The sequence below is a fragment of the Bufo bufo genome, chromosome 7, assembly GCF_905171765.1.
Source record: "Bufo bufo chromosome 7, aBufBuf1.1, whole genome shotgun sequence".
Taxonomy (NCBI): Eukaryota; Metazoa; Chordata; class Amphibia; order Anura; family Bufonidae; genus Bufo; species Bufo bufo.
In genome coordinates, this window is record NC_053395.1 from 136,593,608 (window position 1) to 136,606,035 (window position 12,428).

General features: G+C 41.9%; 1 protein-coding gene across 1 annotated transcript in view; it reads right to left on the minus strand.

The window, feature by feature from the left end:
* The window catches only part of PARD3B (par-3 family cell polarity regulator beta), a 1,801,259-nt gene that overhangs the window by 714,251 nt on the left and 1,074,580 nt on the right, over positions 1–12,428 (minus strand). Inside the window, 1 exon segment of the mRNA XM_040441847.1 lies at positions 11,330–11,449. Within this exon segment, the coding sequence (XP_040297781.1) occupies positions 11,330–11,449 (120 nt within the window).

The following is a 12,428-nucleotide window of genomic DNA, read 5'->3' on the forward strand; positions in this document are numbered from 1 at the left end:
GGAGTTTGTATGTTCTCCCTGTGTTTGCGTGGCTTTCCTCCGGGTACTCCGGTTTCCTCCCCTACTCCAAAGACATACTGATAGGGACATTAGATTGTGAGCTACATTGATGCTAATGTCTGTAAAACTCTGTGGAAAATGTTAGCGCTATATAAGCGCGTAAAATAATAAATAATAATAATACTGTTTGGGCACAAAGTAAGGTGTTACTGAGTAGGGGCACAAAAGGGAGCGCTGTTACTGAGTAGGGCAAGGGGATAGAATTATTATGTGAGGCACTTTGAGAAGCACTATTATTATGTTTGGCCTAAAGGGAATACTATTTCCGTGTGGGAGCATTAAAACAGTTCACACTTCAAGATAAAAGGGAACTAATACAGTAAAACTATACAAGGCACCACTATTACCATCTGGGGCACTAAGAATGGGGAGCTTTTGTAGAGACAGGGGTGCTGAGAATAAGAGGAGCCAAAGATTTCTGGGCAGCAAATTCTGCCAGAGACAAGTCATGTCTGGAAGAAGTCTCTATAGGGGTGAGAAGAAAAGGTGCTCAAAACGTCTGCAAAGTTGGTATTTTCAGTAAACGTATGGGGGGAATAATCAGTCATATGCTGGTATTATATTTGCCTGCTCTGGAGAGAAGAATGGAAATTAGAAGAATGGTGCATATTGATCCATTCTAGTGCAAGTGCCAAGGGAGGCCAAGTGTCTACACAAACCATCAGAAGGTGTCCGCATGACATTGGGCTATGAGCCAGATGTCCAGCTACAGGTGTTCCACTGACCTCACTCCACTGCTCTGAAAGTCTATCAGGTTGCACAGCAAGACAGAAAATGAGGCTGGGATGGAGGTCTATCCTCCTGAGCATGAGTTCCACTTTTGTTTTTGATGCAATAATAGCAGGAAATTGGTCTGGAGAGCACATTTGCACTTCACACTTGGGATTATGGTGTGGGGTGGCATAATGTTCGGTAGCCAAACCCCTTTATTCTTTATTTCAAGTACTCTCACAGCTCAGCATTACATTGATTTGACCATGAAACCAGTGGTACGGCCATTTTTCCAAAGTGTCTCAGAAGCCATTTTGCAACAGGACAATGCCAGGTGTGGTGATGTGTACAATATAAGTGCTGGAAGGCGTGTATATCCCACCCAGATACCTCAGCTGTCTGTGTGTCAGTCTGGGGAAGACTTGGAAACAGAGGCCTACAGAGTCTCTGGGTGGTCTCAGCCAGGAGGGTCGAGGGGCCACAAAGCTACGTGTAGCCCAATCTCTTCCCTGTCTGGACTTGTGTTCGGTGAGCGGACCTGCTAAGGCCTGGACCTCAAGACCCTGTAAATAAGCTGTGCTAAGAGGTGAGGCCTCTTTCACACTTGCGTTGTCCGGATCCGGCGTGTACTCCACTTGCCGGAATTACACTCCGGATCCGGAAAAACGCAAGTGTACTGAAAGCATTTGAAGACGGAACCGTCTTCCAAATGCTTTCAGTGTTACTATGGCACCCAGGACGCTATTAAAGTCCTGGTTGCCATAGTAGGAGCGGGGAGCGGGGGAGCGGTATACTTACAGTCCGTGCGGCTCCCGGGGCGCTCCAGAATGACGTCAGAGCGCCCCATGCGCATGGATGACGTGATCCATGCGATCACGTGATCCATGCGCTTGGGGCGCCCTGACGTCACTCTGGAGCGCCCGGGGAGCCGCACGGACGGTAAGTACACTGCTCCCCCGCTCCCCGCTACACTTACCATGGCTGTCAGGACTTTAGCGTCCCGGCAGCCATGGTAACCACTCTGAAAAAGCTAAATGTCGGCTCCGGCAATGCGCCGAAACGACGTTTAGCTTAAGGCCGGATCCGGATCAATGCCTTCCAATGGGCATTAATTCCGGATCCGGCCTTGCGGCAAGTGTTCCGGATTTTTGGCCGGAGCAAAAAGCGCAGCATGCTGCGGTATTTTCTCCGGCCAACAAACGTTCCGTACCGGAACTGAAGACATCCTGATGCATCCTGAACGGATTACTCTCCATTCAGAATGCATTAGGATAATCCTGATCAGGATTCTTCCGGCATAGAGCCCCGACGACGGAACTCTATGCCGGAAGACAATAACGCAGGTGTGAAAGAGCCCTGAGTCAGGGAAAAGAACTGTGTATTAATTACAGCCCAGACAGGCAGGTGTTTATTTTGATTGCTTATGTTTGTGTGGGTGCTGAAGTACCAAAATAAAGCACCAGTTTGGACATTAACCCCTTCAACCCTAGGCCTGTTTTCACCTTCCTGCCCAGGCCATTTTTTGCAAATCTGACGTGTCACTTAATGTGGTGATAACTTTAAAACGCTTTTACTTATACAGGCCATTCTGAGATTGTTTTCTCATCACATATTGTACTTCATGACAGTGGTAAAAATAAGTTTAAAAAAATACAAAATGTACCAAAAATTTGGAAAAATTAGCAAATTTCAATTTCTCTACTTTTATAATAGATAGTAATACCTTCAAAAATAGTAATTACTTTACATTACCCATATGTCTAGTTCATGTTTGGATCATTTTGAAAATTACATTTTATTTTTTGGGGACGTTAGAAGGCTTAGAAGTATGGAAGCAAATCTTGAAATTTTTCGGAAAATTTCCAAAACCCACTTTTTAAGGACCAGTTCGGGTCTGAAGTCACTTTGTGAGGCTTACATAATAGAAACCACCGAAAAATGACCCCATTTTAGAAACTACACCCCTCAAGGTATACAAAACTGATTTTACAAACTTTCTTAACCCTTTAGGTGTTCCACAAGAATTGATAAAAAATGGAGATTAAATTTCAGAATTTCACTTTTTTGGCAGATTTTACATTTAAATCCATTTTTTCCAGTAGCAAAGCAAGGGTTAACCGCCAAATAAAACTCAATATTTATTACCCTGATTCTGCGGTTTACAGAAACACACCACATGTGATCGTAAACTGCTGTACGGGCACACGGCAGGGCGCAGAAGGAAAGGAACGTCATATGGTTTTTGGAAGGCAAATTTAGATGAACTGGTTTTTAGATGCCATGTCCCATTTGAAGCCCCCCTGATGCACCCCTACAGTAGAAACTCAAAAAATTGACCATAATTTGCAAACTACGGGATAAGTTGCCAGTTTTATTGGTACTATTTTGGGGTACATATGATTTTTTATTGCTCTATATAACGTTTTTTGTGAGGCAACTTAACAAAAAAATTGATGTTTTGGCACCGTTTTTATTTTATATTTTTACAGCGTTTAACCGAGGGATTAGGTCATGTGAGTTTTTTATAGAGCAGATCATTACGCACGTGGCAATACCTAATATGTATACCTTTTTATTTTTTTCACTTTAGTCTGAGAGCCATAGCTTTTTTATTTTTTTTATATTTTGCTCATTTTGGCCGAATATTCTCCATAAATTCGAGAATTCGTGATCTCCAGTCATTGTTTACTTGATTGCGAAAATCGGAAATGTAATAAATTCACGATAAATTCACAATTAGAATATTCAACACTATTCACGAATACGAATCTATATCACTACATTCTAAATATTCGTAAAATTCTCAAAGTGGCGATATTCGCGATTAAAATTTGCAATTCGAATATTCGCGCTCAACACTATTAGTGAGGACACCATAAAACTGTGGCAGATTCCCTTTAGGATGCCCTGCAAATAAGCCTGGGTTGAGAGCAGGAAAGAGAAAGGACTCTTCTAAGACTGTCTGTTAGAGGAAAGTGTTGCTAAGATTCAAGAACTCTTTAAGGAGACAGGTGAATTATGAAATGCAATGACCCAAAAGCCCCCATGAACAGTTTTTATTACTAGAAATGACTTACAGATTTATTGGTTAATGTAAAAATGGTTTCATCAAAGCAAATTGCAATTTGGAATAATACAAAAGTATTCATAGGTATTCTTGTGTCAGTGCATGCCATTGTTTCTGAAGCCTGATGAGGTCAGCAACCCATTGATTTCAATCAACAAGTCGATTGCCAATGGATTATAAGTAGCATCATTGAGTCATTGCCTCCAAACACCGCAGCATCAGGCAGCGGCCTGAAGTGTCTTTAAGGGGCAGCTTGGCACACAGCACCCCAAACCTTCGCTCTTTCCTCTGAGGGCCACCCTTCATCCACTCGATCACATTGTGACTTTCTGACACGAAAGCTCAGTGACAGCGTGAAGTGTAGCAAACTAGTCATGGCCGTGGTGTTGGACAACTCTGGGTATGTGACCAGGCTTCAGCTCTATAGTGGCTGTGGTATCAGCATGGCTTCTAGGTAACAGAGCTCAGCACAGGTAAATGTTGGCTGCAGTGGTTGGTTGTGGAAGTGCTATTTATCAGGATGTCCCATTTTCTCTTTATATACTTGTGTGCTCAGGAGGCGGATAAAGTTGAAAACTGGCAGAGCTGGGGAGCCATTGACTCTATGCCCCTCCAAATCATGCAGTAGCCCTGAGGTGGGGGTCCTGTGACAGGACAGTTTGGGTCCTGGCAGCATCAGGACATGAGAAAGTCGGGAAGCTTCCTCATGTCCTTAAGCTGCCAGGACTAGCTGCTGTCCAAAAGCTTGTAGCGTGTGTGTGAGACAATGTATGGGACATGTGTGTCAGTGAGGGGTCATGTATGAAGGAATAAGTAAGTAATAAATATAATTTTGCATGGCTGCCAATGCATGACAATGCCCCATCTTGCCCTATTACTGTACTGCTAGCACCTGTCCTTCCTCACCCTGTCACAGAATGCCTCCTGGTCTTTGTCTCAGCAAAGGTGAGTCTCATTCCTAATTTATCACTTAGTATCACAGCGTATTCAGCATCACTATGAAATTGCATATAGCTGCATATGCATACTTCTAAGTCTACGCTTCAACATTTTACCTGAGACTTTGACGGAATCACATTTTGTTATGGGAACAAAGCATCAGGAATTTTTTATGTCTGAACTATAGGTCTCTTAGCTCAAACTGTGAAATGTGATTTACTGTTTAATTTATACTATGGCAGCTCTTCAATCTGCTCAGAAACACTTCGGCTGCTTGCAGATATAAGTGGATGCCAGTTTTACAACCCATAGAGCTATTTGGAATTATACTGTGCATTCCCTTTAAGGCTGGCAGTGAATCATGTGGCATATGTATATATTTTACCTTTTGATTTGTGAATTCTCCATTTTATGCTATTAAATCCACTAGGCCAAACATATAGCAATAGTTAGCAAATTTATGGTGCAAATCAAGTACAGCTACAGGTTATTAAGTGTTATACCCAGAGCATTTTACATTTCTTTTGTGCATTCTAACGAAAATGGCATTATTGATTCTGTTATGAACCTGATGCAGAAATACAGTCTTTAAGAGTGAGGCCAATCCACTCGGCCATCTCTGCCTGTTTAAAAATCAATGACTCTACTTGATCATTAGTTTTTATTTGCACCTCGGTCTTTTGTGTACTGCTGGCATTCTTGGAAAACCTTACAATGTGAATCAGACCCAGGAGTCTCACACAATACTGTTAGGAGTACTGTTAAAATGAACGTTCTTTCTATTTTGCTGTGTACATTTGGCTTATTGATCCCTTTTTTAACAGTAGCAAGAAATTAACCAGTAGAATAGTAGTTAGAAGCCAATGTGGGTTGGGGTTCTGCATGCCAAGATAAGTCATTTTCCTCTTGAAGTATATTTTTGTATAGGTCTTGCATTATATGTATATATTTTCTAGTTGTCTTTACATACAGAAGGCAAAAAAAGAAAAACATTAGCAATACATATATAAAAAATCCATGTATTATGTAATACAAAGTAATTATTATCAACTAGCCCAGTGCAGACCTAGTCCATCCTAAGGGTACATGCACACGTTGCGGATTACGTGCAGTTCCTCTGTACGGATTCTTGTGCAGAAAAAAAACACAGCATAATACAAAACCAGCAACATGTAACAGATCAGACAAATCTCATCTACACTTTGCTTTTTTTTCTTCCATGTGGAAATTGCCCTGCAACGCAGATTTGGAAATCTACAGCATGTCAATTGTGTTATTTTTGGTGCAGATTTCAATCTTTTCAATTAGAGGGTGAGATCTGCACCAAAACTGCACTGAACACAAGTGGTTTTTTGATGCAGATAAATCTGTGTGTATTTTCTGTTAGTAAACCTAAGGATGTTTTCCAATAAGCTGAAAAATCTCTTTGTGTGAATCATCTCATTATGGGTACATTCACTGTGTGGTCATATTGTGGTAACTGTCTGCACCATGTGAATATATCCTTAAATGGACTGTTTCAGTTTTTTTTTTTTAATTAGAAACTGTTGTGGGGCCTGTAAAATAATAAATAAATAAAAATTGTTACCCTAACTAGCCTCCCCCAATCCAGCATCAAAGTTTCTTCTTACCAAGGCTGCAGCCAGTGACGCATTGTGAGATCCCATACACTGCTGCAACCAATCACAGGCCTTAGTGGTGTATGGACCACTATTGCTGAGGTCAGTGATTGGCTGCAGCATTGTACAGAACATCAAACTAAAAAGAGTTAGTGGCTCAAACTATTATAACCGAAAATGGGACGGTGCACTCCCCACGACACACCCTTTGTCGTATATATCAGAAATTTAGGAAGGAGTAACAATAGAGGGGCACTCGATTATCTGGCAATAGACAGATACGTGCAATATGGGTAAGTGAAATAAATATGGCAGATTTATTAAAAATATACAACATATATTAAAAACATATAAATGAAACCATATAACTCATCTAATAAAACCATATAACTAATCTAGTAATATCCCTATAATTAACAATGCAAATAAAGATAAGGATGCAATCATATAAATGTATAAAATGAACATAGCTAGTACATGGTCTATATGCCACTTATGAGATTCAACATAAAGTCCGAAGTGGTGACTGCTTAAATGCTCATCTGTTGGTATATTTATCTATCAAAAGAAGTGGCACATTGGTTAATCACTTGATGTAGTGGCGGCTGATCCAAAGTCTGTCATACATATAGTATAAACACTCGAAAAGCACTGGTATCCAATTGAGAAGAAAAAAAGAAAGGCTATAGTAATCAGCAGTTAATTTCACCTATCCTGCGGTGTCTCAAAGGTAGGCTATTATACCATTATATCGCCTGTTGTATCAAATGACAATTTAATCAATCGGGTACTTTACTGCTCCTGTGGCCCATCCAGTGTGTTTGGTAGTTGGCTGCAAAATGAATTTGTCCCACGTGGCATCCCATGTGTTCCTGGCATCTTACGTGATGCCGGGATGGATTGCTATTGGTTCCACGGAAGCGGGCTATTCAGAAAAGTGTAGGAAAACGGCTACTTTGTTGTTATACGCTGATATGCGTTCCATGAGCTTTTGTAGAACCCAAACATAGGATGATGTATGCAGATCTGCTTTTGTCACTGGTGAACAAGCAGTGACAAAAGCAGATCTGCATACATCATCCTATGTTTGGGTACTGCAAAAGCTCATGGAACGCATATCAGGGTATAACAACGAAGTAGCCGTTTTCCTACACTTTTCTGAATAGCCCGCTTCCGTGGAACCAATAGCAATCCATCCCGGCATCACGTGGGATGCCAGGAATACATGGGATGCCACGTAAGACGCCAGGGACACATGGGACAAATTCATTTCGCAGCCAACTACCAAACACAGTGGACGGGCCACAGGAGCAGTAAAGTACCCGATTGATTAAATTGTCATTTGATACAACAGGCGATATAATGGTATAATAGCCTACCTTTGAGACACCGCAGGATAGGTGAAATTAACTGCTGATTACTATAGCCTTTCTTTTTTTCTTCTCAATTGGATACCAGTGCTTTTCGAGTGTTTATACTATATGTATGACAGACTTTGGATCAGCCGCCACTACATCAAGTGATTAACCAATGTGCCACTTCTTTTGATAGATAAATATACCAACAGATGAGCATTTAAGCAGTCACCACTTCGGACTTTATGTTGAATCTCATAAGTGGCATATAGACCATGTACTAGCTATGTTCATTTTATGCATTTATATGATTGCATCCTTACCTTATATTACTAGATTAGTTATATGGCTTTATTAGATGAGTTAGGCCCCTTTCACACGAGCGAGTATTCCGCGCGGATGCGATGTGGGAGGTGAACGCATTGCACCCGCACTGAATACCGACCCATTCATTTCTATGGGGCTGTGCACACGAGCGGTGATTTTCACGCATCACTTGTGCGTTGCATGGAAATCGCAGCATGCTCCTCTTTGTGTGTTTTTCACGTAACGCAGGCCCCATAGAAATGAATGGGGTTGCGTGAAAATCGTAAGCATCCGCAAGCAAGAGCGGATGCGGTGCGATTTTCACGCACGGTTGCTAGGAGACGATCGGGATAGGGACCCGATCATTATTATTTTCCCTTATAACACGGTTATAAGGGAAAATAATATCATTCTGAATACAGAATGCATAGCAAAACATCGCTGGAGGGGTTAAAAAAAAAAAGAATTTTTTTTTTAACTCACCTTAGTCCACTTGTTCGCGTAGCCCGGCATCTCCTTCTGGCTTCATCTGATCTCTGTGCAGCAACAGGACCTTTGGTGACATCATTCCGGTCATCACATGATCCATCACCATGGTAAAAGATCATGTGATGGATCATGTGATGACCGGAATGACGTCACCAAAGGTCCTGTTGCTGCACAGAGATCAGATGAAGCCAGAAGGAGATGCCGGGCCACGAACAAGTGGACTAAGGTGAGTTAAACATTATTATTATTATTTTTTAACCCCTCCAGCGATGTTTTACTATGCATTCTGTATTCAGAATGCTATTATTTTCCCTTATAACCATGTTATAAGGGAAAATAATACTATTTACAGAACACCGATCCCAAGCCCGAACTTCTCTGAAGAAGTTCGGGTTTGGGTACCAAACACGCGCGATTTTTCTCACGCGAGTGCAAAACGCATTACAATGTTTTGCACTCGTGCGGAAAAATCGCGGGTGTTCCCGTAACGCACCCGCACATTTTCCCGCAACGCCCGTGTAAAAGGGGCCTTATATGGTTTTATTTATATGTTTTTAATATATTTTGTATATTTTTAATAAATCTGCCATATCTATTTCACTTACCCTAATTGCACGTATCCGTCTATTGCCAGATAATCGAGTGCCCCTCTATTGTTACTCCTGCACAAACTTCTGTTGTACAGAACATCATTGCAACAATACATTGCTGGCTGCAGCCCCAGGAAAGGGAAGATCCGCGGTGATGGATTAGAGAGGGATGGTGAGGCTAAGGTAAGTTTTTTATTATTATTAAAGGGGTTCTGCAGTTTGTTTAAACTGATGATCTATCCTCTGGATAGATCATCAGCTTCTGACCGGCGGGGGTCAGTTGTTTGAGAAGGCAGCGTCACAGCCTTCTCACTGTTTACCGCTTGCCCAGTGACGTCACTACTAGTATCAACTGGCCTGGGCACGACTAAGCTCTGCTCACTCAGCTCTACTGTCTTCTCAAACAGCTGATCTGCGGGGGTCCCGGGTGTCGGACCCCCGCCAGTCAGATGCTGATGATCTATCCAGAGGATAGATCATCAGTTAAAACAAACTGTAGAACCACTTTAAATTTGACCACCCCATTAATGTGCATATACACCTTCAGCAGCTGTCAACCAAACACTTGTTTGGCTGGCAACTATCATCCCTGATTCCCTCATACACATCCGGGTGAGAGTGTGTTTTCAGTGGGGAAATAGGAGAAATCTACAGATATCCCTGATGGCAGCTTACCTCCTGGAAGAGCAAAGGGATAGAGTGTCGAAATTCAAAACACCTGGATCCTTCTCTCCCCTCACATTAACTCGCGGGGGAAAGTTGGGACAACAGAGCAGCAGATTGTTGGAAAGGAATCGTTCCTTCCCCACAACCACCTGCTCCTTAGCGGAGGAGACCACTGCATTTACATGCAGTGATCTCCTCCACAGTATGGGGAGGAGCGATGGCTAATGCCATTGCTCATTCTCATACAGACTTGTTGTTTGCCAGCAGAAGATCGTGATTATACAGCATGAGCTGCTGACAGTAAACGATAACTTTTGTATGCGCACAAACAATAGAATTACCTGATGAACAAGCGGTATGTTTACACCTCCAGATAATCGCTAATGAGTGTTCCTAATAACGCTCATTAGTGATTATCTTTGGGATTCTTGGCCCGTGTAAAGGGCCCTTTAGGGTGCATTCACACGACCATATAAATGGATCCGCATCCGTTCTACAATTTTGCGGAACGGGTGCGAACCCATTCATTTCAATGGGGCCGCAAAGGATGCGGACAGCGCACCGTGTGCTGTCCGCATCTGTTCTTCCGTTCCACGGCCCTGCAAAACATATAGAGCATATCCTATTCTTGTCCACAGCCGCATTCTCTATATAGCGCGACCGGTATTCGTGTTTTGCGGATCCGCAATTTGCGGACCCCAAAACACGGTCGTGTGAATGAAGCCTTAGAATGTAGGCCGGTGCCATCAACAAAGTGCAGGTTCGGCAAACAATTGTTAATGGGGGCTTTAAAGAGTAGGGACTGATAGAACTGCTGGAGTCCTAGATAAGTCATAGACACCATGCTCCTACTATAGAGCATTCATCTCTTCTATATAAGGACATTGGAGGTGTGGTGTCCCCTAACAAGCAGTATGGGTGGCCATAGGGGACTCCTACATGAAATCTTCATTTTCACAATCAGTATGTAGAATCTCTTTAAAAAGAGGTTGTCCTATTAAGACAACTTCTCCCCTAATCCACTGGATAGGGGTTAAGTGTCTGATCGGCAGGGGTCCTAACAATAGAGCCCACACCGATCACGAGAATGGGGTCCTGCATTCCATGTCTGAATGGAGCAACAGACGTGCATGCGTCCCCTGATCCATTCACCTCTATGGGTCTGCTGAGTGTAGCCGAGTACAAGTGCTCGGCTAACTCCGGTATCCCCGTAGAGCTGAATGGAGCAGCAACGTGCATGTGTGACTGAAGCTCCATTCAAATGGAGAAGCACAAGAGCCTGTTCTTGGGATTGGTGGGCGCCCCAGTGCTTGGATCCCTTCCGATCAGACACTTAACAACTATCCTGTGTTCAAAGTATAAGTTGTCGTAATGTAACAGAATACTATGAAGTAGTGGTATGGTTTTTCCTGTAGCCCCATCTTCTTTTCTAACTGAATGTCATAGATAGCCCTATTATGAAAACGAAGACTTTCACTTGGACTACTACTGGTGCATAAACATATGGTATAGTCCTCTGATTCTCACCTCTCACGTTCCTCTCTCATCTTTTCCACTTCATGCTCTTCCTCTTTCAGTGTGGCAGGTCTCATGCTACCTTTTTGATCCAATTTTCCTCCTTTATCATCTTTATTCTTTTTCCCAAACCTTTAAAGAAAATGAAAAGGAATTTCAACTTACATGTCTTTCATCAATAGGTAATGTAACGTGTAGAGTAGACAATGTGTGAAAATCCAGCTGCTCTTACACAGGACAGATACAGCACACTAGAAATCAGCCAACAAACTCATATTGTTCCAGGAACCTATTTTGACAAGCATCCAACAAGAGTGGAAATGTGCTTCCCAGCTCGACAATGATATAGATTTCTCTCTATATTTAGATCCAGAGCTGCTTTAATGCCTCACTGTAATATAATTCACCAGAGAGATTGAAACACAAAAGCAGTTGAAAAAAAACATATGCTGAAAACAAACCAGTCCCTGTTACACCTCGAGAGCTGCAAAACAAAGTCAATGGATGGAGCCGGCTGTTAGCAGGAGCCTAATGCAACATTAGTTTGGTGTTTCTGATAAGAAAATTAGAAAAGTACATTTATAGCAGTGACTTTGAAAGCTTCCAGCAGTGAGTGAAAAGCATACCTGGCACTAATTAATTACCCACTCACTTGTCAGCTTTTAATTTCTAGCCCCTTGTTTAGTCTAATTAATCATACATTTAAACAGAGCTGTTACCTTCTCTTTACTTCTTTGTCATTACAGAGACAATAAATTACTGTTATCAGCAGGCTAATCCAATAAAGAGTCACCATACTATGAGTATAATCAAAGTCTTTTTAAACTATGCTGTATTATAAAAGCACTGAATGGATTAACAAATACTGCTGATTTACAATACTATGGTTCCTTCTAGTGGTCAAAGGCTTGTGAAAAAAAGATAATTACACTAAAAGGAATTTGAGCTCTAAACCCCACCACCCTTATATTTACCAGCAGCATCCTCAACATGACAAGTCCTTTCTATATAGAAAAACAAAAGAAAAAGATCCCATAGCTAAATAGGTCTTTTACTAAGTCTACCAGAAGAAATTTATAAAGTTGTATAAAGTGAACATTATAAGTGTGAG